The sequence below is a fragment of the Alternaria burnsii genome (genome assembly GCF_013036055.1).
Source record: "Alternaria burnsii strain CBS107.38 chromosome Unknown 756, whole genome shotgun sequence".
Classification (NCBI taxonomy): domain Eukaryota; kingdom Fungi; phylum Ascomycota; class Dothideomycetes; order Pleosporales; family Pleosporaceae; genus Alternaria; species Alternaria burnsii.
Genome location: NW_024066128.1, coordinates 153663 through 180945, shown reverse-complemented (window position 1 = coordinate 180945; position 27283 = coordinate 153663). Strand labels below are relative to the sequence as shown.

The following is a 27283-nucleotide window of genomic DNA, read 5'->3' as shown; positions in this document are numbered from 1 at the left end:
GCACCTATACAAGCTTGCACGAAGCCGCAGGCCCGCAAAGTGGACCACTTACTATTAGGCATGCCGCCCAACACTTGAGCAGTGAGATTCATGATTCTATCTTTGGCCCCATTCACCCAGTCAGTTGCCTTACCCTCAATTTTCCCATCTCGCAGCATCCTCATTGAAGATAGCAATCCTGTCAACGAATCATATCTTGCGCAGAGCTTCTCCGCGGGTCAGTATTGGGCAGGCAAAGAGATGCACATCCCGCGCTTCCGCCGCCGCCAGATCGCAGACCGGGTTCCCCAACTACCACCATGCGGGCGTTCTGAGGACGTAAGACGCGTCGCTAAGCGGCCAATAGCACCATCTTTGGGCTCTTATGCCCGGAGTCCAAGGCGCCTTTGCCATCGTTCAAAAAGCCAAATAATGCCGTCGCCATCTCCGCGAACGATTGAGGTACGTAACATCGCCGTCTTGCGTTGCAATATGACGTTGAATACGGTGCGACCATGCTAGGAATGTCCAAAGCCTCACTTCTACGCGCTGTCAGGCTATACAACACTCGACACTTGAGCCCGGGTGTGGGGATATTTCCGTTGATTGGGTAGGATCTGCATTCTGCTAACTGTCGATCTATTTGTCTACGCAGGTCCAGAATTCTAGAATGTTATGACGTACATCCGCCAGCTTTGCGCGACATTTGGGCTTTCCCTGGTGAGGCTTCGCGATAGGAAAAATTAGTCGCTTTAGGCCTGTCACATGGATAGGGGGCGCGATGCTGATGTGGATGGAAGTGGGAGTTGGGATCCGCCGTGGGGTGCCACGCCTTATCATCCGTGGAAACCGAGGCATCGACTCACGATGGATTAAACATGGCGTGAGGGAATCGATTGGGCTGAAGGAAGCGTTTCATGTCAATGCATCTCGACTTACAAGGTAAGATACTTGGGCATTTGTCTGCAAAGCGTGGGGAGGACAAACTGTTGGTCGACGCCTTCCTGGTGAGCAAGGTCGTGCTTGTCAGCAGTTATGTCACTGTTAGCGCACGACTCGCTCCCTCCAGCCCAACCTCCAACTTCACGCTCTCGCCTCCACGTTCTCAACGTCCGCATCCAGACACGTGGAACAAAAAACTCATACTCGCACGGTCTTCGTTCTCTGGCTACGACACTGTGGTTGTTTTTTGACGTTGACCCGCGTTCGCAGACAGCCGCAAAGGTAGCCAGCAGCGCCCAATGCTGTCTTAGCCAACTACAATCGCGTATAGCCCCTGTAAGGAGCACTCCCGTTCCTCTCGTCAAAATGCCGGTTCTCAGCTCACAACCCCTGGACCGCTCGGTTGAAATCTCCCGGAAGCGGCTTATCGTCTTGCCGGGGCCCTCTTTTGATGTTCCTGGAGTACCTGAACAGGGTAATTCGAGTCAGTTCATGTAGGCCTGACTGAATATGGAAAACCTTATGTCTCCAGGGCTTGCTGATGAGCTGGCCTGTTTCGGTGACCAGGCATCTGAGTCGTGCGTACTACGGGTAAATAAAAGCGAAAGAGAGGGATAGAGAACACGAACGCGAATGAATGCGGGTCATGCAAATTCCAATGTTGATGAGGATTTGCAAAACTCTTCGGTGGGGGCGTTAGAGACTCCGCTGTATTCGCGTCCAGAACGCTGCAAGTTGGTGATCACGACAAGGTGAATGGCTAATGAAGGGCTGTAGATGCACACTCCTCACAGCACGCAGAGACTGCCTTGGAAGAGACGAAGTCCCCTACTATAGGTCTGCCCAGTCATGACAACGTCCGTGGAGCTGACCACATTCATCATCATACATCCCGATCCCAGCACTACTCAGATCTCATCCACCCATTTTCCCCTGAGATCTCTGCCGGAACATTGCATATGCAATGTATGTACCCGTTCCCAGACACATGACTATGTATCCCCACTCACGCGCTGCGAGCCTCTGGTCTGAAACATACGTCAAAGTTACACGGCATTAACTACCTCGCTAAATTGGGCAGCCTTCCATGCTGGATCGAATCGCAAGTGCCGCCTGCAATATCGTTCTGCGGTGCTCTTCGGAGAATTTTCAGAACAATGCAGGGCTTGTATGGTGGCGGAACCTTTTCCTGCATACTCGTCACAGCACTCGAACCTTAAGCGCGGATACAGGGAGCAATATGGGGCGGCCGTCCAGCGGGCTTGGATTCGTCACGAATAGGCGACACAGGGCCTATAGCGCATGTATTCGGACATCACGCCTCCATATGTGTTGGTATGTACTGCTCGTATCGTTAATGCATGTCTCACTTTGACAGGCAAACGACGTCCACCTGTATCCTGTCAGATTTCTCGTGCTTAGGCGAGATGAGAAGTTCATATGCGAACGTGGTGGAACACTTCCCCTTCGAGACCGCCATACATTCGTACGCCTGCTCTATCCAGTGGCTCGGTCTCACCGGCTTAGCTCGTAAACCTGCGGCATCTGAACGACAAGACGAGGATAGTTAGGCCATAGATGTCAATGCATCCTGCAACCATTTCCCATCTTCAAAGTCACACAGTCTCGTGGGCACTTCAACCCTGGCCCTCGGCTCTCCATACTTTCGATCAGAGATTATGGTTTCGGGCATGTCCGTCTATATGCATCTCCCCCTGCATTGTAGTTGGCCATTCGCTCACCTCACGTTCGATGGTGGATTCCGACTGTTCGGCATGCCGACGTTCTCGTATGTCTTGCTTTTCCCGCCATCACCATCACCACTCCCGAGCCTGTTCATTTCTAATACTACCATATAGGATACGCCTCCCGTAAAACCTAGTTCAGCCTCCCTGCAAGCTCGACTTCATGTGGCAAAAACAAGCGCAGTCGTACAACGCTTGCTATTAATCCCCAATGGACCGATCGGATACGAGTAAAATATGGGAATATCGTGAGCCAGGGCGCCCTGTCTGCATATGAAAACGTGTGCATATGCTCACAGCAGCTGCCCGAGAGACCTTGCTGCATATGGGTGGGGAGTTTCCAGAGAATAAAGGGAGCCGGGGCGACATATTACTTCGAGGTAGACCTGCAGCCGATGCAGGGAGCCAGTCGAAACGGGACTTTGGTGTACTAGAAGCAGAGCTGTATTACCTCAGCATAGGAAAATTAAGAGGCGAGCTCGGCCTTGGCGAGAACGTAAGTATTAGAAGCGTGGGGTTTAGGTGGCTGTGAGTCCAATATTGATGACGATGAATAGCTGGCTGTTCCAACGCGCGTGACACTATGGTCTCCAGCTCTCTACGGCCCGTTTCAAGGAACTTGCAGATCAGGGGATGTCAGGCAATATCCACCAAATGTCAATGTCAACCTTCAGAACTGTCATGTTAGGGTCGCGTAAGCTGGCATATCGAAAATGCCGAGAAATGTGTTCAACCCATGCCTTCTTCAAGAGTTCTATGGAGTTATCGCAGGCGGGGCGAGCAAAAGCTCTACAGGTTATCTTCACCACCGAACTATCCGAGACTGCTCGTGTATCATCATCAACCCAAGGGCCATGCCTGGAGATTGCCTTAATGGCACCCGGTTGAAGTTAACACTCCTATGCTCGGTGGCTAACATCGGTCGAGCAGCTTCGTTTCCTTGGTCCGAAGTTAGTAGCCACTCTCCGTTCTCCGATGCTTCCGCGACACTTTCACGACAGTCTTTAGAAGCAATTCATGTAACATTTTCAATGTTGCAGAAGTTCAATGTTCTCCTTCTTTACAGTCATGTGGCCGTTATCGCGTCGACTAGTACATCACTGATCGTATATGCAGCTCCACAGACAGTCGTAGTATACCACTTCGCCACTAGCTTCTGTCGGATATAACGAGCACCGGAAGTAAATTCGAGGGCGTACTTGCACGAATATCTCGCATTTGAGCACCCCGCTATGAACAACACTGCAGCGACGATGGTGCATCGAGAGTTTCACGATACGAGCGTTCGATGCTGTACCACTTCGCATATAACACTGCATAAACACGGATTACAGGAATGAGATCAGCCGTAGAAAGATGGGATCAAAGAAGTATAGCGCACAGTGACGGCTGGGGAAATCTGCTGCAGCCTGGGCTCATTGCAAGCCAGCCAGCGCCTGGATTGTCTCCTGCTAGTTGGAAGTTGCGGTAAACCTCAAAGACGGGATCATTGGTGCAAATAGCGAGCAATTCCGTTTCACGGCTGATCGGCTGTGGTGTACACAACAATGACGACACCCTACATGTACCTGTACATGCATGCAATAGGCAGGCATACTCTTGCGAGAACACTTCACGTATGTACAAGTATCAAGGTATCTGATCCATCTGCTACTACGTACGAAGTACTAAACTGATTCCAGTAAGCTACAGTAGGTACACCGTTCACAATCATGTATGTTCAATTCGAGACCGTGCGCCACATACTTGCCTTGAGCATGTAGTTAAGGTTTGGCTAATGCGACTGCCTTCAACCCTGAACCAAGATACGTGAAAGAGAGTAAATCAAAACGAGATACGTGTCTCATCGGTGATGCCGATGTAAGTTGGAGGACTGGAAGATCATCTCAAGGTGCATCTCAAAGGTACCGGGGTGATTGTCCACCCTCCAATTGACTTGTAACACACTTGCTACTCGATCATCTGACCAGACAGCTGTCAAGTTTAATTTCTCGAGATCTCCCCCAGAAGACGATCTCCGAGTATCTGGTAGCTGTCAGATGTCGCGCATTACCATGGTACCCGCAAACCTAGTGGGTAATCAGCGCTTCGCCACATCATCCCACCTATGCAAAACATATGTCCCAGTCAGCCGGCAAACTAGCCTTGGTTCAGCTTCAATTGCACCCATGTAAACGCACATTTGGCAAACTTAAAACTAGCCTCGTAGTTTGCTGATCCATACGGCGGTGAGAAGGCAGCTTCATGGTGTGGCGGGATCCACTCCCATTTAGGAAGTTGGTGGGTGGAGGTGTGGATGAGAATTGCTTTTGCCCCATCTCTCGCCTCGGTCCCGTCCCAACGTTGGTACATGCTAGCGAAGACATCCCTGACGAGCTGGGCGCTTGGGATTATCATCGAGGCGAAGAGCGAATTGGTGGTTTTCTCACCGCTGGTTTTACATGCGAAGTCTGTAGCGTGCGCATCCCGTTGGTTGAGGGGGTTGGAATTTTGGGAAGGAAGCTGATGCCCCTCGTTTTTGAGATTGAGAGACTGTTGGATTTTGTCTTTCAGCGTTTTGAAGGGGCGGGATTGCTTCAACGTAGCTTCGACACTTGATTGGAACATGGCAGAATTGCCGAACTTATATGTTAGTGTGCAGCTTTTGTAAGCACATATGTCGACAGCCGGTTCTAATTGGACTGAGATGCTAAATTGTCAATGCAAGAAGACTTTCTTTTACCCATAGACATGTATGTAGTCGCGACTTTCGTAATGCAGGTCTCTTCTTTGAGCGCATCGTTCGTCCGGTAATGATATTACTTGTGCGCAACCCTGTAACGTCCCGTGGTTCCACCAACGATCAAGTATGGAAAGCTCTACAAACTACGCAAACAACAAAGCCCTTCATAGCATTTCTTGGTTATTTTAAAACAGTGAGGCTTGGAAGCGTATGAACTATGTGTTACTTTGCAGCACTTTCGAACCGTGTGATATCGACTACCTTGGAGCTGTTTCGGATTTCGTTGAGAGTCGGAGAGGACAACAGTGATATCAATATGCTCCGGTATGAATCGCACTTCTCTCCTTCCCGTGAACGTTGATCGAAGTCGCTCGTGAAGATACTGTGGCGCTCTAGTTGCTTCCATTGTTCCTTTACTCTTTCAACAGGAATATCGAAGTTGAAGCCCTCCATCCCTTCACACTATTGCTCAACTCTTAGACTCTATCTATTCGCTCACTCTCAACACTCATCCATTCCCCAAACATCTCCAACTCTAAACCCGACCGGAAAAGGATCACCGTTATCCATCAAGACTTGCCTATACCCTGTAATCCATCCCCTTCCCTTCACCCTAGGTAATATCGCTTCGTACTTTCCAACCTCCGTCGTACCCAGTATGCTACACTGAAACTCCGTCCCAATTATGCTCTTATGCACGAATTTCTCCCCAACCTGCAGCAGCCCCTTCTTGTGCAACACCGCCATCCTCGCCGAAGTCCCCGTACCACAAGGACTACGATCAAAACGGCCTGGGGAAACGACAACAGTATTGATAGCACTCTTCGTTCCATCTCCCTCCTCCACAAGTGGCCCTGTCCACCCCAAAATGCTAACCCCCTTGATCCCCTCGTTGAGCGGATGGACGGGCGTATGAACCTTCTGAACCGCCTTCATAATCTTCTGCCCCAACTCCACCAAATCCCTACCATACTTGTGCTCGATAGCCAGGTCAAGCGACCCAGCATCCACGAGCACAAAGTACATACCACCCCACACGATATCCACTTCCACTTCGGCATTCTGTAAACCAGGTACAGAGACTTTGTAACCAAGTTCGTAGACGAAGGAAGGTACATTGTCAAATTCAACAGTCTTGCACTTTCCTCCTTCACATTCAGCTCTCACGCGCACCAGTCCCGCCGCCGTATCTAACACGACTGTCGTGACTGGCTCCTTCATCTCTAGCCTGCCACTTTCGAGCAGCACGGTAGTTACGCAGATGGTATTGCTGCCACTCATAGTAGCATACTCGTCGCTTTCCAGGATGAGGAACCCAGCATCGGCTGAGGGGTCGCATGGGGACAAGAGAATGTTCATACATTGGGAGACACGGCCGCGAGGCTCTTGCATGAGCATTTGTCGGTAATGGTCGGCGTTGTCGCGAAAGTGACATAGTTTGGCGTACATGGTGGGGAGGTGGGTAGGGTCCGGGATGCCAGAAGTTATTACGTCGCCAATCTCGCCTTCGGCGTGGACTGTTGTTATGGAGATCACGGGAGGGGTGTTCTCCTTAGAGGTGGCCATGATGATGATGACGGAAGAGTACGTAGCTATTGGGGGTGCGAGAGGGGCGTGGCTGGCTTTGCCACAGAGGGTCAGTCCAATAGTGAACACGCTGTACTGCAATTTCGCAGGATGACTTGTTTGTGTACTTACTTTGGATAGGACCGACGGTAGTGCTAGATAGCAGAGTTTACAAGGCCAGGACTTGACGAAGACGAACTGCAGTCAAATGTTTTACAGTTGACGGATCTTTTCTTACTTCACAGATGAATGAATTTGTAACATTCGACATTATACGTATGACTTTATTCATGCATGTATTGAAAAGGGCGCAGACTAAGGCCAAGTGACACGAGTCAGGCCCCGCTCTATACAATGAGGGGTCAAGCTTACCAACTTGTCCAAATAGAGCTGTGTGCCTGATATCATGATGCGATTTGCAACTAGTTCGAGTAAAGATGAATGCTACATGCTAGCCACATTACTATTAATATTCCAGGAAGCGATTCTTCAAACTCCCTATGCTCCATTACATTACAAACAAGGGCTCTGCTCCTCAAAGCAAAATCGGTATACTCAAAGTCTTGATGCAACAAGCGCAAAGAACGATATATACACACAGAAATATTCAATCCAAACAGCCAACGAAGACCGGCCCGCGATCGCATGAGCGTTTAACTCTTTGCCCCAAAACCTTTTCGTAACAGCGTTTCAATTTTTCCCACTTGCAATGTACTTGAGACGAAAGGAACGTCTAGCGGACCTTCTTCGTCTCAGAAGCATATGTGCGGTTATTCTCATCGCCCTCAACTTGTTGTACCATCTTGTCGACGGCTTCGGCCTGCTTGTTCCACTCGCTTTGACACATCTTGAGCTCCTTTTGGAAGAGCTCGTCGTTGGGCTTCCTGTAACTTCCTCCAAGGCGGTCCCAGAGGGTAGTGTACTGTCCGTAGTTGTAGTTGAAGTATAGGTGGTGCATGGTGTGGCAGGCGGCGCCGTTGATGATAGGAGAGTTGTGCGCGTACTCGCCGTCGTGGATCAGGACCGTCCAGATGTTGACGAAGACGAAGAGGAAGACGTATGCGAACTTGGACAGAGGGAATATGAAGGGGAAGATGTGGTAGGGCAGACCCTGAGCGTAGCCGTCGGCGGGGTGGAAGGCATGCGAGGCGAAGGGAGTCGGCATAATCCACTTGTGGTGTGGCTTGTGGACGTACTTGTAGACGCGGGGGTGGTGCAGACCACGGTGGATCCAGTAGATGGCCGAGTCGGTGAAGAGGAAGAAGAGCGGAAACTGCAGGTAGTTGTACCAGAGTCCCGGGCCCTGGTCTACGGTATCGTACAGCTTAGAGTATCCGCGGACCTCGAGCAAGAACCAGGGCACGGTGAAGATGGCCATGATGGGGAAGGCGATGTTGGCCTGTTTCATCTCTTGCTTGATTTGGTTTTTGAGGTATCGTGGGTGGTTGAAGGTGGCCTTGTCAAAGACGAAGTAGTACGAGGCGCCTGCGAAGACGTAGTAGACGAGTACGCCAAAGAGCCTACGGGATTGTTAGGAGGTTTAGCCATTGTGTCTGGGGCACTGCATACCATGTGATGAGGTACAAGGACAGGGCCTGTCGTCGCCAGTCGTCACGCGTCCATTGGCTCATGTAGGCATACTTGGAGGGCTCAACGGAGAAGAACTGCGTCGAGGGCTCGTACTGCCAAGTCGCATGTGGCACGGCGAAAGCGGTGGGCTCCTCTCTGATGCTTGAGACGGTCGCATTGCCGGCGAAGGACCATGTAGAGGCGGGAAGGAGAGTGGCGTATAGAGGGTCGAACAAGAACGTGTCTGCCAATTCGAGCACGACGTCCATGGCTGCTGTGGCCGGGGTGAGGGGATGCCTCGGCGATTGGTGGATTCAGGTACGGGAGGGCTGCGATTCGTGGTGTTTTGGATGAGCAGCAGGCGCATGCAATGCACAAACGAATTACTGTGTCGCACTGAGAAAAAAAGGCGACAAGGGCAATGCAAAGAGCAGTGCCAAAGCGGCAGGGTATCTAGGGGAATATAAACGAATGTGGCGAGGCGAATGCTCTCGGTCAAGTAGGTAGCAATAACGGGACGCAGTGCTTTGTCGGCAATAACTTTTCAGCGCGCCGAGTACAAGCGTCCCTGAGCTTGAGGCACGCCAGGGTCCGCTGCCTCTGTGCCAATCAACAGTCGCGACCCAAAGACTAGAGGCTCTCACGTGACTTCGCATCACAATCTCGCGCGACGGATATAAAGCATCCGCTCAGGCCGGAGTGGACTGACAGCCTTATGGGGGACGTGCAGGGGCGGCCCCTTATCAGATCTTCTCGTCCGATGCTCGGAGCATCTCGGATAGCAACAGCACGGTAAACACGCCACTGTCGCGCTTGCAAGCCGTGATTGCGCGGTTAGCCTGTCTAATCAGAGCCCTCTCTGTACGACGTGAACAGCTGATGGTCATTCCTCTCTGTCGACTACAGCATTACTTCGCCACAATGCTGACAACATCCTCGTCGGCCACTACATGTCCAAGACCGACCTTCTGCGGCACATGCCTAGCACTCGCACCCCAGACCAAGGCATGCTTGAACGTCTCCTTCAGCGTTCGATGCACCTGGTCGCAAACATCTTCAATCGTGCTTCCGTGCCGTACAATCAGCGCCTCGGAGAAATCCGGGTCATTGCCCTTCCTCTTGGTGTACACCCTGATCAACCTCAATTCTTCCCAACACCTGTCCACAACGTCCTGAATACCAAGGTCGAGCTCACAGCTCATGACGACCGTGTGTGGCTCCCTTGCCAGTTCGTCCAGATGAGGTAGACCGATGCTGTCGATCTTGTTGTATACATATAGACACTTGATGTATTTCCTGTGGTCCTTCATGATGACATCGATGAAGTCGTCAACCGTCGCGTTTTCGTCTCGGACAAGTACTTCGCAGTTGAGCATCTTGTAGTCTTTGAGAATGTTGTAGACCATCTTCTCATCGAGATGCTTGGGAGGAACCTGGAAGTTGATCTTCATGCCACCAGCCTTTTTAGGTTTGAGATAGATGTTTCTGCATGTCGGTCAACATCTTGCTACGTAATACCGCGGATCAACATGAACTTACGGTGGTTCACGGTTCAGCCGGATACCCACAGCTTCCAGTTCTGCTTCTAACAATCGCCTCTGCTCTGCTTTCTTCGTTGCATCAAGAATCATGCAAATGAGATCACTGGTTTTCGCTGCACTAATGACCTGCCTTCCTCGTCCCTTACCCTCTGCAGCACCCTCGATGATACCCGGTAGATCCAGAACTTGAATCTCGGCACCGCCATATTCCAGCACACCAGGAATCGCTGTAAGAGTAGTGAAGGCGTACGATGCGGCTTCTGACTTTGTTTTTGTGACTCTGGAGAGAAAAGTAGACTTTCCTACAGAAGGAAAGCCAACAAGTGCTATACGTGCATCTCCAGACTTAGATACGTCGAATCCGCTTCCTCCGCCACCACCTGCACCTGCAGCCGGCTCAAGGAGTTGTGCGCGAAGACGAGCAAGTTTTCTGTGGCCAAATTAGCGCAAATATACTGGTGAATAAGGACAGGTTTGGTACCCTTTCAGTAGACCAAGATGATATTCTTGACTTCAATGTTAGCACGTGATACTGGATGACCCTACTGCCACTGGAAAATGGAGTCCAATTTGCGTAGACATACCCGTAGCCTTATTCTCTGCAAGAAATTAGCTTGGATTGTTCACGTTAACTGTACTTTTGGCTCACTCTGCGTCCTCCTCATCTCATCCTCAATTCTGGCGGGGCGTTAGCGCAAGGTCACATCAAAACTTCGGCGCTATCCCACTCTTTGATCTTCTCTGTGATGTTCACCATCTTGGCGGTTTATTCGCACTCTTTTCGCTCGGTTAGAGAGGGACTGGGGTGAGGATACGGTGTCGCACTTCGTGGCGGCTGCAGTCCAGCGATATCACGATGGTAAAGGTTTGGTGTTGCGGCGCCCGCAGTCCAGCGCTATCACTCTTTTAGCCTAGCGCACACGCAAGATGCAGTGCGTCATCTAGAATGCCATCAGCATTTCGCGCCACGCTTGTTTGTTTTGTGATTCCAAGTGCTTAGTACATTTTCTTTCTTTCCTTTGTTGTCTGTTTCTTACCAGTGTGCCGTTTTTCGTTCCTTACCGCAAGCATGTTGTTCAAATCCTCTGACCCTTGGCCGCACTCGCATCACGATTTGATAAATCACTACCACGCTCAGTATGACAAAGCTGTCGCATCTGGAGAATACCAACCCTTTCTATATCCCTGGGGAACCATCGGTGCGCTTGTTGTTATTATATACCTTCTTGTCCCTCATCAGAATCGGCCATGGCTCAAGAGATCTCGATACTTGGCGTTTGCGTGGATGACTGGCTTTGCAACGTACAGTAATTTATACACAAGGACGAGGGCCGTAGCACCAGCTTTGGGCATTGGCCTAATCAATGCATGGAGCGTGGCGTGGGTGGGAGCAATCATAGTGTGCAATGATGCACAAACGGACTTTATGCGTATTGAGAGAATGGAAGGCGTTTTCGGATCAGATCGAAACCAAGCAAAAGAGAAGAACAGACCGAATAGCAGTGCTGAACATGTCAAAGAAGATATGGAACATGTCACAGAAGAGGATGTCGTCAATAGTTCGGCCGGACCAAGAGACCGCCATGGCCAGTTCGCATGGCAGCCTTATCCTCTCAGGCCTTTCATCGAGCGTCTCGACTGGGTCTTGGATATATTCTGCAACTTCCGCGGCATGGGCTGGAACTGGCGAACTTCTGCTCTCCCACCGCCTCCCAAGTTCATCCAGGAGCAACTACACGCCAACTCAGGTGACGTGGTGCCAAAACACTCGTACAGGATCCACGACGGACAAGTAAAGCTCTATACAGACAGGAAAGAGTTGCTCAGGAAGAACGCGTGGACATTTGTAAAAGGTTACTTCATCATAGATGCACTGAAGACGACAATGATGTGGGATCCTTATTTCTGGGGCTATGTCGACAGAGCACCACCGACATACCTTCCTTCTATCCTCACAAACAGTCCGGTCCTAATTCACATATATCATTTGACCCTGTCTATGCTCGCTGTCAAATACGCGCTCCAAACCATTTTCTCCCTAGGACCGCTCGTCTTCTCTGGTTTGCTCTCTCCCTCTCTCCTCGGAGCGCGTGCAGAACCGTGGATGTACCCCGAAACCTGGGCACCGTACAGCGTCGTTCTAAACAAAGGCTTAGCCGGGTGGTGGGGAAGTTGGTGGCACCAAACTTTTCGGTTTGCATTCCAGGAACCAAGCCGCAAGCTTATTGAGGTTTTTGGTATGGATAAGAAGAGTCCGGCGGCAAAAGCTTTACAACTGTTCATCGCTTTCTTCCTGAGCGGCTTTGTACACGGTAGTGGGAGTTGGACTTGTGCTGGAGACACCCGACCACTTCGAGGACCAATGGCATTCTTCCTTCTCCAAGCGCTCGGTATTTTCGCAGAAGTCACTTTGACACAAGCCGCGAAATCTGCTGGACTAGGTCGTAATTTACCTGGTTGGCTGAAGCAGGGATTCACCTTCCTCTATGTCCACGTCTGGTTCTACTTCACGGCTCATCTTCTCTGCGACGACTTTGCGCGAGGTGGTGTATGGCTCTTCGAGCCGGTTCCTCTTTCCTTGTTCCGAGGTCTAGGATTCGGTCCTGATGCAAGAGACGGATTGTGGTGCTGGAGTGGGCAACTGGTACGGTGGCATAGCGGAGATACATGGTGGACAACTGGTATTGCATTCTAGAGTGTTAAAGATTCGATCGTCTTCAAGTTTTGTATCGCGTAGCTTCCAGTGTGTGCAGGAAGCGTAGTAGACTGTATTGGCAAGACAGTGGATTCAGGTGGAATGTGAAACAATGGTTTTTACTGAGCTTAGAGTCTTCTACCATTGTCTCCGTTTGCGCTTTCACAGTCACTAAGGCTGGTTGCCTTGACTTTCGTGTTCAACCAACACCCATTCTTCCATTTCACAAGTCACCTCCACCTGCCAGCGTCCATTTCTTACCCCGACAAATATGCTTGCACGTCTACACAGACACTCTAAGACTTTCACAATACACTCTCGACAGAGATCACTGCCGCGACTGCAAATGATTACTTTAGCCCGTACCCTTCGCTCCCTATCATGACCCGAGTTGAACGGCCACCAAGAGTGGAATCCGGATTCCCACCAAGACGAACCATGGAATCCAAATTCTCACCAACAGAGGTAATGTTCAACATGACTTGGCGCACACTCTCCTATGCCGCTGTTCCTGACATGCTACCCGCTGCATCGCTCGACACGAATGGCCTCATCCCGCGGTCATTCTGTCCACAAGTATACGACGGCGTGATGAAGCATGTGACAGATATGCAAGAAGAAGCCCAGTTCGCGGCGTGGTATTGGGTCGTTGATGGGCAGTCTCAAGAAGACGTTGAGAGAGGATCAATAGGCTGGCATCCCTGTTTCACTCTACCTGCGAATCGGTAAGCGCAATACGTCTTGTTATATTTCAACGCCTCGTCTTAGTACTTGCTTACCTCGATAGTCGTGTCGTAACCCGCAACGTCAACCCACGCGTCGTCGCCAATTCAGAGCCCTTGAGAGATGGCAGAAGATCAGTATCTTCCCCCATCACCTCTACCAACTACAGCCACAACTACAAATGATATTACGAAGCAGAGGTTTGGATAATGTCTCATAACCGAACTCCAAGGATAGCGGAAGAACGGCTCAGCGTATGCGTTGAACTTGCAAGGACATATGCTACCATATCGCGATCAATGATTCAGATTCAACCGTTCACTTTTCACTTCCAACGTGTAACCATTTCCACAGGACTTTCTCATCATGCACATACACCAAATCACGTCCTTCCCACTTACATTTCCTCTCCCCACTCTCTGTGTCCAGGATGTAGCTCAGGCAACCCTGAGTCTCTACCCTGTCATGGCATCAACATATAAACTTTGTAAATCGAGTCATTACACCAACACGTCATGATGACTGAAACGCGTACCGCCGGGATCATGCAGTCAGCTCCAACAAGGGCAACACCAACGTTGGGAAATGACGGTGTCAATGCGAGGCAATGCAAGGCTGAGGCGAATGTCGAGTCAGTTGCCTCGCCGCACCAAGAAGACGTAGCGCTTCAAGTGCCGCCGGATTGCTGAGGGAAAAGCAGACGATGGGTGGCACGGTGTGATGGTAGTAGCAGGGAGGATGATTAATAATGGTTGAAATTTGCTTACGCCACAACAGGGCGTCTATCAGGTACTAGGCCAGCACAAACAAAAGGTCGCGATACGGTATCGCGAATGAATACGGCAGCAGGGTATCGGAAGGAAAATCGGAAAAAAATCGATCGCGCAAAAACAAACAGGAGCAAGAGCCCAACAGGCGAGGAACGAGGAAAAAGAAACATTATGACTTGTGTGTTTTGCGTCGCCGCAGATGTGTGTACTGTATGTCGTGACACGGGAGAAAAGAAAAAGAAGAGTCAACAAAATGGCCCCCAAGCAGATGTATGGCCAATAAACTCCTCAACGACCGGTGCTGATGCCGCTAAACCCGTGGTATCGTTCCTAAACTGTTATCCTAGTTTTCTCTGTCCTCATATGCTATGTGTGTGTATGTGTATTACGACTGCGCTTCGATGATGGGTGGTTGGGAATTAACCTGTAGGGTAGGTGTAATGGGGTATGGTAAATACTGGTCGTGCTGCTGCCGTGGCGCTTCGTCGGAGTGATTTTCTTCTTGCGTGTGCGGTCGCGTACCTGTGTCGGGACCGAGATGAGGGTCGGGTATTTGCACGTCGAGCTGGGGGAATAGGTCAGTCTAGCTCTAAGTGGGATATGCGTGTGCACATACTGTTAGATATCCGGTCCGCCGTAATGGAATGATTTTGACGGCTTCTTTTGCGCCAATGTCCCGGTTCCAGTCTTGGATCCAGCGCTCCAGCTCTGCTAATTGCTTCTTCACACCTGTGAACCCCGCATCTTCCCACAGCCAGAAAGTAGCGATGCCCATGACGGTGTCGAGACAGGCGCGGAAGGTGAAGGGATCGAAGGCGTCAATTAGGGTATCGTTGATCTTCTTGATCAGTATCCGGAAGTCGTCTTCAGTGACGAGTGGGTCCAATATCTCGGGGTATAGGTTGGCGAATGTCGGGGCCAGGTCACCCTTGGTCATCCAGTCGCGCTTTATGCGGATGATGCGCGTCGTGTTGTACAGCTCGGAATCCAGTGGCACATGCGGGTTCGGATGGGGAAAGCAGGGATGCGAGGGACCCCACGGAAACTCGGACGCGGCGTCAGCGTCGTCGTCACCTGCAGACCCTGATCGTCGGGAGCCTAGTGAGGTGCGTCGGGAGCTGGGGAGGGAGACGCGCGACAGCATGCCCGGCTGCTGCTGCTGCTGCGGGTGCTGGTGGTTGCGACCGGCTTCAATGTCCTTGTCGACGTGCGGCGCGGGCACAGAAGCCATGGCAGGTCCTGGGGTGGGCGGCTGGGATAGCTGTTGGCTTCTTCGATGGCGCGGAAGGGCGATGCTGGTGCGACCGCTGATGCTGTCCTCGCCCGTGGAACGTTGGACAGCGAGGGAGCTCGGCACAGGGCTCTGGCGACTGAGGCGCTGCTCTGGAAGGGACAGCAGAGGGTACTCGTCGCGGCCGTCCTCTCTGGCGCCGACGTCCCTCTCAATGGGCAGGTTTGGGTAGTGCTCTTCGCGCGGGGCAGTTCGCAGCGGCGGGTACAAGACGCCGGTGGGAGCTGCGTGTGCTGCGTGTGCTGCTGCGGGGGCGGGATGCTCGACCTGGAGGGTGCGTGGAGAAGAGTTGACGGGGTTCCAGAGACGCGAGGCGGGCAGGCGCGGCGGTCCCTGGTACAGCGAGCGCAGATTGAGGTTGAAGATGCGGTTCGTCAGCGACCAGCGGGCAGGCACTGGCGACGCAGAAGGCGGCGGGTAAGCAGCGGCGGGCGGGCGTGGAGTCGTCGTGGTGACGGTGAACGGGGTGAAGGCGTTGGTGGTGAATTCCTTAGGGGTCCCAAGTGGTCCATGCTCACTGCATCGGGCCTGCAGCGACGGCCGGTCAACACGGGCGGGCGGCGGGCGGATGGGTGACGATAGCAATGGCGGGAGAGGGCGTGTCGGTGGTGACGATGGCGAGAGAGAGGGCTGCTGCTGTATGTGACGAGCAGCAGGTGACGTTGGCAGCAAAAGTCACTGGTGGTGGTGGTCTTGTCGCGTGTCAGTGTCTCACAATGTCGCAATGTCCACAGTGGTAGTAGCAGAGACAGAGACGGGCCATGGATATAAAGTTTGGACACGCATCAGGAAAAAAAACTCGCTTCGAAAGGGGAGCAAAGCCGGGTGCTTGCTTCTTCTTGTACAAAACACGCGCACGACACATGGACACGAGCAGGCCTGCCACGAGATCCCCCTCCGCCTCGTCCGGCCATACTTGGACTTGGGCACCTCGAGTGCAGTGCTGGACCGTGGCTTGTGCTGCCCTGAGGACTGCCCTGCCGAATAACGGTAACCCCTGCAGCTGAGGCCCTTCCGACAGAGGTGCCTGCATTAAGCCCTGCAGCGACCGAACCGAACAAGCAGTCCTACATGTTATATCACATCACACTGACGACCGCCTAACCCACCTTGCCCGGCATTGCCTGCCAAACTGATCCATGGCTGCAATCAAAACTACCACCACCACCACCACCACCACCACCACCACCACCCACCAGACGTTGGAATACGTCGCGGCCACACCCAGCCGGCCAGCCGGCCAGCCGTTGCCAACCGTCGTCCGCTGTCGCTGCCCGTGACGACGCACACAAAATGTCTAGAGCCAAAGTTATTCTCAGCCCGCCCACAGTATTCCATATTCACTAGCACTACCTCGGTCCCAGTGTCTGCCGGCCTCAAACACGGCCCAGCGACCATCGTCATCGTCCATGTATATGTAACCATCTCACACTTTATGCTCGTCCTAATCAGGACCCCCGTCGATCCCATCAATGCCTACCCTGTCCATCTCACTACACACATGACAACACCTCACCATCTCTTGCCCATGAGTAGCGAATAAGCCCTGCAATCACCCACCACACAAGCCACATCCCACCGCCGCGCCGTCAGCTCTTCCCGGATCCGTGTCGCCGGATCGCGCACTTGCTTTCATCTAGACAGGTTCGTCCGTGTGCCATGTTAGCTCCATTGCCTGTCAATCACACTTGCCCCCTTTTCACACTTTGTTCCGATGATAACCCACGAATGATGTCAGCACCTGTCTGTGCAGTGGCTGCCACCATACCAAGTCTGCCTGTTGTGCTTACCTCGAGACGTGACGCGACACAGGTGGCTGCGGCACAGCTCATATCTAATCAATCCTCCAGCCTCACTTTGACACGACTCCAAGCATCGTCGTAGTCCAAACGCCCGTGACTTCGTCATCCCAGATATAACTCGTCGCCTACTTTCGACGATCAATAGAGCACACACCCATCACCACACATTGCTGCCGACATGCTTGTTCATATGTTATGGTTATGATATTGGTATAGCGCCGCAAGTTGTGCCGCTTGCTTGTATTTAAAGACAAAATCCTCCCTCATGCAAATGGTATATCAATGGTATATGTACGTCAAAATAACGCGTCCCTCATGTCCATCCCTGTCCATCATGATGACATGGCCTAGTCGCAATGCTCAAAGGCTTTACAAAATAATAAGAGAAAAACCTACTACGTTTACCGAAAAATAACGTCGTACGGGCCCGCCGGCTCCAAACTCTCGCGCATTCAACTCCAAGGAAATATTCACAGTTAGGTGTGTCGGTTGGCATTCGCCTGCATCTTCCTCATCGCCTCTCGGTGTGCATCCATCATCTGCCCGCTGCGCATCATGCTGTCCATCTGGCTAGCACGCTGCTGCTGCATCAGCTCGCGCTGTTGCTTCTCCATCTCCTTCTGTCTCCTGTCCATGATCAACGCTGCGCGCTGTTGTTCTGCAATGTGGGCCGCTGTCTGTGGCGGTTGGATGTCGCGCATAGTATCGCGCCAGCCTGCGTAGAGTTGTTCACGCTTCTGCTCCGATTGAGCGCTGCTGTTCGCGCGTTTGGGCTGATGCGAGTCGAACCCTGCTGGAGCACCCTTGGTGGCCCAGGGCTTCTGCTGCCACTTCTGCGAAGCCGATGGTGGTGTTCTTCCTGGCGACCTCAATGATGTTTGATGTGAGAGAGTGGGCGACAACAGTTGCTGCTGCTGGAGCAATTGACGGCGTTGTGCCAGTGTCATCTCTTCTTCTTCATGTTGTGCCAGGAGATTTGTCGATGAGGTTTGGGGGGATAGTGCTGATGCCCGGTTCTTGATTAAACTCTCGCGCTTGCTCAACAGCGTATTGCTGGGCAAAGGCGAAAGAGTGTCTTGTCTTATGTTGGAATTAGACCGGGAGAGAATACCGGGAGATGCAATAGAAGGCGAATGCGTTATGGAACGCTGGTTGGCGTGTGACTCCTGAGAGAAGGTGGAAGTGTTTCGTCGGAGTCCGTTGCTGCTGTTCCGTTGGGTCCTGCTTCCAGTTGACATCCTCCGCGAGTCGCGCTTGTTGTCATATAGATCAGCTGCGAGCTCTTCACTGACAGGTGCCGGTTTCTCCTCTTGTCCATTCGCTAGCATAACCCCTGGAGACGAAGGTCGGAACATGTCCTCGTAATCCGGTTTGTCGGCGGCCTCGAGATGCTTCGCCCATTCGTTCGTGCGGTAAGATAGGGCTACCTTTGACAGTTTCTCCGGCAACACATTGTCAGCAAGACTGCCAATCTGTGATCCGCCTTGTTCCAACGGTGAGCTTTGAGATAGCGATTCAGATTGGTTAGACTTGGAGTGTTCACTGTTGGCTTTAGAGTTGGATAAGCTCTTTTCAGCCCCGACTACAGAGTCCTGTTTGGTTAACTGCTTCTTATGTGGCAGTTCCACCTTGGGGTCGGTGCTGGTAGTGAGAGATGCCGGTGCGACGTTTTCGGTCGATGCATTCTTCCTGGAAGGTACTGTGTCGGAATCTTGCCTCTTAAGTCCAGGTTTTTCTAGTGGATTGTCGTTCTCGGCTCCAACTGGTGATGGCAATGGGGAAAGATCATGAGAAGACAGCGCATCGAGATCATCGTCCAAAGTGGCGGCAAGAGAAGAGGCGCGGTCATCTTCGTCAGGTCGCATTCCCATCATAGCCTCTTGTGAAGCAACCATGTCCCTGGAAATGCGCTGTCTCATGGCAGAGACATCGGAAACGCGCTTTGACAGACGCCGCGACTCTTCGGCTTCGGGATCGGACTCAGGAACAGCAGATACGGAGGCATTATCGTCGTCGTTGCTACGCGCATCTTCTTCGCTAGGAACTTTGAATGGGAGTGGAACGACTGATGGAGGAGGCGGTGGAGCTGAAGGATGTAGGCTGTTACTCTTGGCCAGAGTAGGCATCGAGCCATCCTCTGGAGCCGCAGGCAAAGCCTTCTCGCCCTCACCCATCTGGATCCCAAGTTGGTTTTCGGACATTGGTGTTTCCGGGTCAAGCTGTTCGATTGCGTCCTCATTCAAAACTCGGATAGTAACGCTAGCACCAGGGTTCGGGCTGTTGGTGACTGATCTTGTCAATCCGGTGTTCGGTACGTTGAGTTTTTCCACGCTGTCATTTCCGTAGACTTCCTTCTCTTCAATATGGGTGGAGCCTTTGGGACTTGAAACGGAGGATCGGACGCTGGTCTCAGGTACATCCTTTCCACCATATGCGGCCTCCCATTGAGCACGTTCTTTCTGGAAGTTGTCCTCCACTTTGCGTCCTTGTTCCTCCTCTTCGCGGTCCTGATCTTGCTGTCTCTCAAGCTGTTGAGCGGCGGCCTTTTCGCGATGCTGTTTGACCAGCTTCCAAACGCGCATCTGGGAGACAATGCCGACTACTGTGATGATAACAACACCAGCCAGCTCGGCTTTGATGTTCTTAGTGACCGGATAAGTGTTAGTGTCCAGAGGGAAGATGTCGTCGTTCAAGTCTGTGGATGTCAGCAATAGTCTGCAGGGACCGCATAAGTACACACTCCAGAGGTAAAGCCAGAACTCCTTCCACCCAGAGCCAGCCAGACAGTCGATACCAAGAATGGTAGCAGTGGCACCCGAGAAGGCAATTGATGCGATCAGACCGTAAGTGCGCGTGTAGTGGCTGAAAGCCAACGAGTAACCTCCAGCTGACATGCAACCAATGAAGATTGCCCGACCAGTTCCCGAAGTAATTAGGCCGCCGTCTTTGACGCTGAGGAACCACATGCTTAGGCAGAAGCCACCGAGCAAGCAACCAAAGCCTTCGGTGATGTCTGAGAAGACCAGTGATAGTATACCGAAGATCACTCCGGTAAAGAAGGCAGCCACGAAGAAGGCTCCCTGGATGGCGTCGGAAACAGGTGGGTTCATAAGATACACAATCAACACAGTGACTGCGAGGGCGGTCAGGTAGGCCGCAGACCCGAACACGTACACCCTTGAACTGGTCAGCCTATATTGGAACATGAGTATCAATGTACATACCATTTATTTTTGATACCAACAATGGCATACCCTAGCCCAGAGAGTAGCAATAGCACTCCAGTGATACCCATAGCAGGTGTGAGCTTTGGGTGAATAGGCAGTGGGTCTTTTGAGTTTGCAGGCTCGCTTTCTGAATCCAGGGTCAGTTTGAGGTTGGCATAATTGACCCGATTAATTTAACTTGCCCTCAGAGCTCACTGGCGAGGATCCATCAGTTGGAATCGAGGTGGGAACATCGTTGGCGGTGCTTGATACTGACGTCTCTGATGGTTTGACCGAAGATACTGCTGTTGATGAAGGACGTTCTGACTCAACCCGTGATGAGATTACTTCCGATGGTCTGGGTGTGGCCGAGAGATTTCGCGAAGCACTGTCCTGGCCTTGTGTCGACTCCGCGGCAGGGCTGTCATCCTGTCTACGGACTGCAGCATGGGGAGCTGCTCCTGCTAATTGCAGACATAGAATAAAGGCCAGACTGAGAACAAGATAGTAACATGAGAAGCGCATGGCGACCGTGTAGAGAGCGCGTGTCTAGCACAGTGAGTCCGATGCCATAGAGGAATTACGATTACAGAGGGAGGTCGCGACGAACAGTCCCTGCGAAGATACTCGAAGAGGAAAGCGCGGCTCCTGATATGGTCTGAAGGGTGGGCGCAGAGATGACGCACGAACAAAGATTGAAGAAATAGCAAGTTGACTCGTGGTAAGGACTGTTTCAAAGAGCGAGCGTCGATAGCGAGAGCCGATTACTAAGAGTGATAAAGAGCGAATAGAAAGGAGTGTGGTAGGCACGAACGGCCAATACGCGAAGCTGATAATGCAAAAGAATGCAGGAAACAGGTAATGAACGGTGCAGGCGCACCTGGGCATATATCGGACGACAGAAACCGTAGGTCAGCGGCAGCCCGCCTGGTTAGGAGATCTACGACTCCTCCCGCGGGTCGCAAAAAGCGAGAGGCTTAGCGAGCAGGGGTCTGTTCCTGCAATGAGAAAAAAGCATTGCCATAGAGCTCGGCGGCGTCAGAAACGGCGGGCTTTTTTGGGATGACCCATACTGCAACAGGTGTGGTGTGGTCCTTTGCAAAGTTGAAATTAAGATTGCGACGTTAGCCATAGCCATTCTAACGTTTTCCGAGCAACGCCTTCCAGCCACCTAGAGTAAAACAAGTCTAGTTTTTTATCTAATCGTCCTGATCCAGCGATGACAACTGAGGGCGTTCGGACGGTACCCGATGCCATGCAAAAGACACAACGATGAGGCGTTCAACGTTGCCGAATGCCGTCAATAATTCGATCGGGAGGCTTGCGCTGAAGGTTTCCAACAAGCGAACGCGTACGTATGCGAGATGAGCCGTGATTACTCGAGCCAAGCAGGCATTTGGCGCTGACGTCCAGTGAGAGGTTGATGAAGGAGAACGTATCATGAGCTGAGGTGCTGCCATTCGTAGGGCTGCCATCTCTGTAGACAGGGATCGTGCTACGCATCCATGCATAAGCTGCCGCAGTATGCATAAAAACCCTCCACAAAGGAGCTCCTCACATAACCAACGTGGAGACTCAGCCGTAGTACGGCCGCAAGGTTCAAGCCTCAAAGTCTCGATAAATGTAGGATCTTTCATTTTTCTTCAGCTGCGGAGATCTTGATTCTAGATGGAATCAAAGATACAACATCGCGTTGTCCGAAGAGGGGGTATGATGGCCTCGGGAATCAACCAATACGGCAACTCCTGCAACCGACAATGCAGCTCCTGTAACCGAAGATGTCCGCAGCACTAGATCTGCAGGCAGCCGTGCGCAGTGCCGACGATCCAGTTCTGACGAACATCAGCGTGGGAATCGTCTCCGTGCTCCCTCCCTGACGTTAGCACTAGCGATTCGATCGACCTGCCAACCTCCTTGTCACTAGCTTCGCCAGGTCCACAGACAGTTCTCACAGCTGTAATGCGAGTCCAACAGATCTGATATCTGCTCGCACCTTGCACTCCGAAGTATTCCGCAGCATCGCACTGCCATCTCTGTTTCATATATGTCGTCGCACAGATTCAACTTGAATCTTCAACATGGAAGGCTGGGCTCTGCACGTTCTCCCAAGATCATAGTGGGTCCGTTAAGATTGCCAATACAGGCAAAAAGCTTCCGAATTTGAGGCGCAAGCATTTCCGCAAGTTACACGATTGAGGCTCGATTGCCATCCTAGATTACGCACGATATTAATTTGTTGAAAGAATTCAGTGATGGACGCAGTGGACATGCAGTCTGTGGCACATTGAACGTGGGTATGTATTGATGTTGCGAGAGCACGGCGCTAACAGTGTACAGCACATCGCGTCGCTTACCCTTGGTTTGAGCACGATCGAAGATACGTGCGAACGACTTCAGAATACCGTTTTAACCGAATGCTCCTACCAGTTTGGCAGCGAGCTGCGCATACGTGCTCAACGGCGTATTCATTAGTCCACCAGACATAAGCTGTCCACCGCTCCGAACCCCGCGGCCACACCACCCTCCTCGCTTTGGTCGCCCTTGGTGCGGAGAAGATATCCGGCTTCCCAGTTCTCCAGGATTTTGCCCTTTTGATCGTCTCCATTGCCATTTCTCCAGAGACACACACCGTATACGCCAAGCTCGCAAATGACGCCACCCCTTTGTAACTCACCGTTCCGAAGAATGGCGTTTGTCAGTGGAGGCGGCTCGATCATCTCCATAAGGATGTACGCCGGCCAATGAGTCTCGGGCAACTTCTGCAAGAATGGTGGGATGGCTTTCCGATAGATGTTGTTTCCGCCTCCCTCTCGCTGAGGTTTCAGCACATACTTGGTAGCTGACGAAGCGTCTGTCGCAAGTTTCTTCGCTTCCTCGCCAGCCTCGCTGTTATCTAGTGGATAGATGGGGGCGAAGGTTCTGAGCACACGCGAAGCGACCTTCTCGTCAGGGAGGAATCGCTTAAGATGCGGAGAATGTGGCGTAGCAAGCACTTGCTGAACCTTTTTACAGCCAGCGAGCTGAGTCAAAACGCTCGGACACTTGATGGCATGGCTTTTTTCAAGCTGGACACGGGCATGCCAATCTTCGTCTTTTGAGTAATCGTCCGGTGAATACCCCGCTCGGAAGTAGATTGTCGTCACTTCATATGATTTTGATGGCGAATTTGGTGGCGTGTAGACCAAGGTACGGTCTGTGTCGAGTTGTGTGTGAGACAGCGTCTCGCCGAAAGGTAATCGGAAGGCGCGGACGCCATTTTCTTCAAGTAAGGCGTATTCGAGATGTCTCTGGTCGAACACGTTTCTCTCCGGGTCCTGTACAACGAACAGGACACACAATGGACGTTTGGTGCGCGAAGCTCCGTACGCCTTGTGTGCTGCAGCAAGACCCTTGGCCAAGGAAGAAGCAGATTGGCTCTGTCGCAAAGCCTCGTGCTTGATAATGGATGACGTTGAATTAGGATAAGCGTCGATGGTAAGAAGGTATTTGTGTAATGCGGAAACTTGGGAGGATAGTCCACCAAATGAGGATGCAATAGTATTGAACTCGACCTGTTTCAAGCCAGGGGATGAATTGGACTGTGAAGGGTCTTGATGTACCATGTAGTCTGAGCGAAAAAGACCCAACGAGAGGTCTTGCACATAGCCTTCCTTCTTGACTTCAAGATGGGTCTGCCATAGCTTTGCAACGAAGTCGTCAACATGTACAAGCTCCTCTACGATGCTCTTTAACCACGACTCGTCTCTAGCAATAGCTGAGTACAACTCGTTGTAAGCGTTTTGTATGGAGAGTCCTTCGTCGAAACAGGAGCGAGGGAACAAGCTTGGAAACAACGTGACTGGTGCTGTGCTTGCGAGAACCCCAGATGGATCCTGTGATGGCTGGACGAATGACGGAGCCGGGCGAACTGCCAAACCATGCGCTATCGACCAATCCTTGAGATTGGATAGTAGAAACTCCTCCTCCTGTTTCGAAAGCTCCGGCGGGTAGTCGGTAGGCGACATAATTCTTTCGATTGCTGAGCTGGTTTGGTTGTTGTCGAGAGGGCAAACGGATTAGGTACGAAAGACTTACAAATGCTATCCGCGCTAGAGCAATTGCCTCATCTTGCCCCGCCAAAGCCCGAGACACACCGATTAGCCTTAGTCATCTGCTGTAATAAGTCACCAGCAATTATTCGATAAGACGATGCTCGTTGCTCTCTGTCTTCACTTTGAATTGTGAGCTTTGGTGCTGTTTGCCCCTCCTCGCGTGGTCAAGTGATGGCGCGCACTTGCCTTATTGGCTGTCCTGCCTCCACCACGCGTTGTCCAATCCGCTCCACTTCAGAGCTGGTTCAAACAAGGTCGCATTTTTCACCACCATAGCCTTCCTACACTGTTAGGTGTCGCGAAACATCAACAAGTTATAGCAGTCCTGCTCGAGGACTAGCGAAATGCCCGCGAGCGATCCCCGGTTGTGGACAGTGGATGACCTTCACACAAACGCACTATACAGAGATGCAGGCTACTCTGATGCACAAATTCCTGATGCTATGATGCTTCATACCAATAGCGCAGATAACTCGCCCTCTGTACGGCGAACCGGAATCTCCGAAGGTGTTATCATTACGGACGAAGCAGGTAACAAGCGGAGGAAAATCACTAACCTCTCAACAACGCCGCTCAGTGTACTATCTGGTTCTCAAGTGAGTTTGAATGCGGCAACCAGCGGGCTATTGCGGCAAGTAGAGTCAAACGTAAACGACTACAGTTATCTGCTGAAATGGCAGAACATAGCTGGGGGCGACCAGATCGTAGATCTACCTGACGAGGACGAGCTGGAAGATGAGGACGACTTTGGGTCGATGGATGCTGGCGAGGAAGATGCAAAAATACATGAGGATCAGCATGATGATGCAGTCGAAGAGACGAATAAACGGACCAATCTGAGCCAGGACGAGATCGTCCGGATTATTAACGAGCGAATCGAGTTTTATACAAATGCTTGGGTACCGAACAAAGGCGTTCCCAGTAAAGAGAGGGTAGATCCAAAAACTGTGTGGAACGAGGCTGAAGCAAAAGGCGAACGAGAAAGGCTTGCACAGCACTATGAAACAGAGTACGATTATTTCAGTCAAAGATTGAACAAATTGTGTGACGAGATCATAAAGGATCCAGGAAGCAATGCGGTAAGCTATCATACTTTCTCGATCACTCCAGTAGTATAAACTAACAATGATCCTTGCAGAAACAAGTACGGCAACAATGTAGCAACCTCGAGGGCACTGTGGATTGCATGGAGCTTGCGGCTTGGTTGCGCGATATTTACAAACTGGAACCTGTCCACGACGGCGAAGAAGAACACGTACTGGACAGCCAACCAAAACTACGACAAGACACGTCAACTCATCGAGGCGAACCAACAAGTGAGGTTATCGATCTAGGCTCACCCTCGTGCTCATCTGACATTGAGAACGGGAACATATTGCCCTTTGACAACGATACTGGGACTGTAGCCAATACAACTGAAGACCAGTTTGATAATCGTGTCCGTTCATCTACGCCAGACTCAGTCATCGCTGACAGCGTGGAGCTAACTGAATATGCACAACTAGGGCCTTTTGAACCAGACGGCGCCTTTCCCACACGTACACCTGTTAATCACGGTGATGAACCTGAGAGCGCCTCCATTACTACAGTTCGCCGCTGGAGATGGGAAGACTTAGTCGAGCACCTTGACCGGAAGCGCATTGTATCCAAAGTCATCCAGGAATTGAAGTCCAACGACCGCGAAATGATTCGTGGTCGGGTTCAGAACATAGGAAAGACCAGCCTCATCAGAGAAATGAGAGCATGTGTTCACATGTTATGCAAAGGAGAGACAAAGCTGCAGGGCGTCCTTCCTCGGGATATGCCCAAGATTCTTACATTTACCACCCTGTTCCTTTCATGGTGGTTTTGCTGCAATTATTCAAAGGGACCTGAAGCATCTAGCAGAGATCTTGGGGAGCTCCGGAACTGCATGGATGACGGGACTGCCGAAACAAGCAGCTTCTATTACTATGTGTATACGATTATGGCAACGACTTTCGGCGAGCAAGCTTTGCGATATCCCGATCAGCCATCCCAGGCCGAGATCATCGAAATTTCAGACGATGACTGAGTCGGCGGCCGTTGGAAAATGCGGCATGTTGTGTTCAACTACGTGTTCTCTGGGAAGGGCCGTTTGGCTGTGAGGTCTAGGCCTTAGGCCTGACAAGCTGCTTATGGAATGTTCAAAGATGCCGAACTGTGAAAATATCGAACCACGTGCGGCGTATTTCGGCAAGGTTCTCTAGTCGTGTGCACTGTACGCTAGCGAAGAAGCGCAATTGGGGGCAAGCCGAGGTATCCAGACCAAGGTTTTGGAGAGATGTACTATTCAACCTGATAGACTGCAGATCCTCATGAGCTTGTCAAGATCAACCTCACAAAAGGGAACGGTGGCGGCTCCGGAATAGAGCTTTGAGGCCAGGTCGCCGGGCAAAAGGCGGGGTACGCTAAAGCCACAATGATGACTACTGAGCAGTACAGGGAGTTGCAGTTCAGGTTTTGAATGATGGAATCGGAGCCCCAGCAAATCTATCTCTATGATATATGACATGTACAGAGATTGCGGTTCAGTGCAAAGAACATAGCGTGAAGCTGTATCGAGTTGATGGCAAAGGGTCTCACGGAGCCGTCCCTGGACCCTTTGTACGCGTATAAGCAA

The 27283-nt window shown here is 51.6% G+C and overlaps 11 protein-coding genes across 11 annotated transcripts; 5 read left to right on the top strand and 6 right to left on the bottom strand.

Moving 5' to 3' along the window:
- Window positions 1–1014: 1014 nt before the first annotated feature.
- GT037_010493 (uncharacterized protein) lies at window positions 1015–1419 on the top strand (the record flags this gene model as incomplete). The annotated part of the gene is made up of 1 exon (XM_038935540.1): window positions 1015–1419. One exon carries the CDS (start codon window positions 1015–1017, stop codon window positions 1417–1419), a length of 405 nt encoding a protein of 134 aa, XP_038781790.1.
- Window positions 1420–2991: 1572 nt separating this feature from the next.
- On the top strand, window positions 2992–3364 carry GT037_010492 (uncharacterized protein; the record flags this gene model as incomplete). Its single annotated transcript, XM_038935539.1, has 2 exons — window positions 2992–3162; window positions 3224–3364. The coding sequence occupies 2 exons, from the start codon at window positions 2992–2994 to the stop codon at window positions 3362–3364; spliced, it is 312 nt and encodes a 103-aa protein (XP_038781789.1).
- Window positions 3365–5889: 2525 nt separating this feature from the next.
- GT037_010491 (uncharacterized protein) lies at window positions 5890–6954 on the bottom strand (the record flags this gene model as incomplete). The annotated part of the gene is made up of 1 exon (XM_038935538.1): window positions 5890–6954. The coding sequence occupies one exon, from the start codon at window positions 6952–6954 to the stop codon at window positions 5890–5892; it is 1065 nt and encodes a 354-aa protein (XP_038781788.1).
- A 733-nt stretch (window positions 6955–7687) lies between these two features.
- On the bottom strand, window positions 7688–8792 carry GT037_010490 (c-5 sterol desaturase desaturase; the record flags this gene model as incomplete). Its single annotated transcript, XM_038935537.1, has 2 exons — window positions 7688–8474; window positions 8524–8792. The coding sequence occupies 2 exons, from the start codon at window positions 8790–8792 to the stop codon at window positions 7688–7690; spliced, it is 1056 nt and encodes a 351-aa protein (XP_038781787.1).
- Window positions 8793–9431: 639 nt separating this feature from the next.
- GT037_010489 (gtp-binding protein 1) lies at window positions 9432–10821 on the bottom strand (the record flags this gene model as incomplete). The annotated part of the gene is made up of 6 exons (XM_038935536.1): window positions 9432–10008; window positions 10063–10494; window positions 10546–10570; window positions 10649–10663; window positions 10714–10742; window positions 10793–10821. 6 exons carry the CDS (start codon window positions 10819–10821, stop codon window positions 9432–9434), a joined length of 1107 nt encoding a protein of 368 aa, XP_038781786.1.
- A 684-nt stretch (window positions 10822–11505) lies between these two features.
- GT037_010488 (uncharacterized protein) lies at window positions 11506–12759 on the top strand (the record flags this gene model as incomplete). The annotated part of the gene is made up of 1 exon (XM_038935535.1): window positions 11506–12759. One exon carries the CDS (start codon window positions 11506–11508, stop codon window positions 12757–12759), a length of 1254 nt encoding a protein of 417 aa, XP_038781785.1.
- Window positions 12760–13197: 438 nt separating this feature from the next.
- Window positions 13198–13667, top strand: GT037_010487 (uncharacterized protein; the record flags this gene model as incomplete). The annotated part of the gene is made up of 2 exons (XM_038935534.1): window positions 13198–13484; window positions 13547–13667. 2 exons carry the CDS (start codon window positions 13198–13200, stop codon window positions 13665–13667), a joined length of 408 nt encoding a protein of 135 aa, XP_038781784.1.
- A 970-nt stretch (window positions 13668–14637) lies between these two features.
- GT037_010486 (uncharacterized protein) lies at window positions 14638–16306 on the bottom strand (the record flags this gene model as incomplete). The annotated part of the gene is made up of 3 exons (XM_038935533.1): window positions 14638–14817; window positions 14869–16179; window positions 16259–16306. The coding sequence occupies 3 exons, from the start codon at window positions 16304–16306 to the stop codon at window positions 14638–14640; spliced, it is 1539 nt and encodes a 512-aa protein (XP_038781783.1).
- A 1515-nt stretch (window positions 16307–17821) lies between these two features.
- Window positions 17822–21076, bottom strand: GT037_010485 (uncharacterized protein; the record flags this gene model as incomplete). Its single annotated transcript, XM_038935532.1, has 4 exons — window positions 17822–20040; window positions 20086–20522; window positions 20570–20695; window positions 20751–21076. The coding sequence occupies 4 exons, from the start codon at window positions 21074–21076 to the stop codon at window positions 17822–17824; spliced, it is 3108 nt and encodes a 1035-aa protein (XP_038781782.1).
- Window positions 21077–23019: 1943 nt separating this feature from the next.
- GT037_010484 (glutathione synthetase large chain) lies at window positions 23020–24555 on the bottom strand (the record flags this gene model as incomplete). The annotated part of the gene is made up of 1 exon (XM_038935531.1): window positions 23020–24555. The coding sequence occupies one exon, from the start codon at window positions 24553–24555 to the stop codon at window positions 23020–23022; it is 1536 nt and encodes a 511-aa protein (XP_038781781.1).
- A 431-nt stretch (window positions 24556–24986) lies between these two features.
- On the top strand, window positions 24987–26695 carry GT037_010483 (uncharacterized protein; the record flags this gene model as incomplete). Its single annotated transcript, XM_038935530.1, has 2 exons — window positions 24987–25721; window positions 25781–26695. The coding sequence occupies 2 exons, from the start codon at window positions 24987–24989 to the stop codon at window positions 26693–26695; spliced, it is 1650 nt and encodes a 549-aa protein (XP_038781780.1).
- Between the last annotated feature and the right edge of the window lie 588 nt (window positions 26696–27283).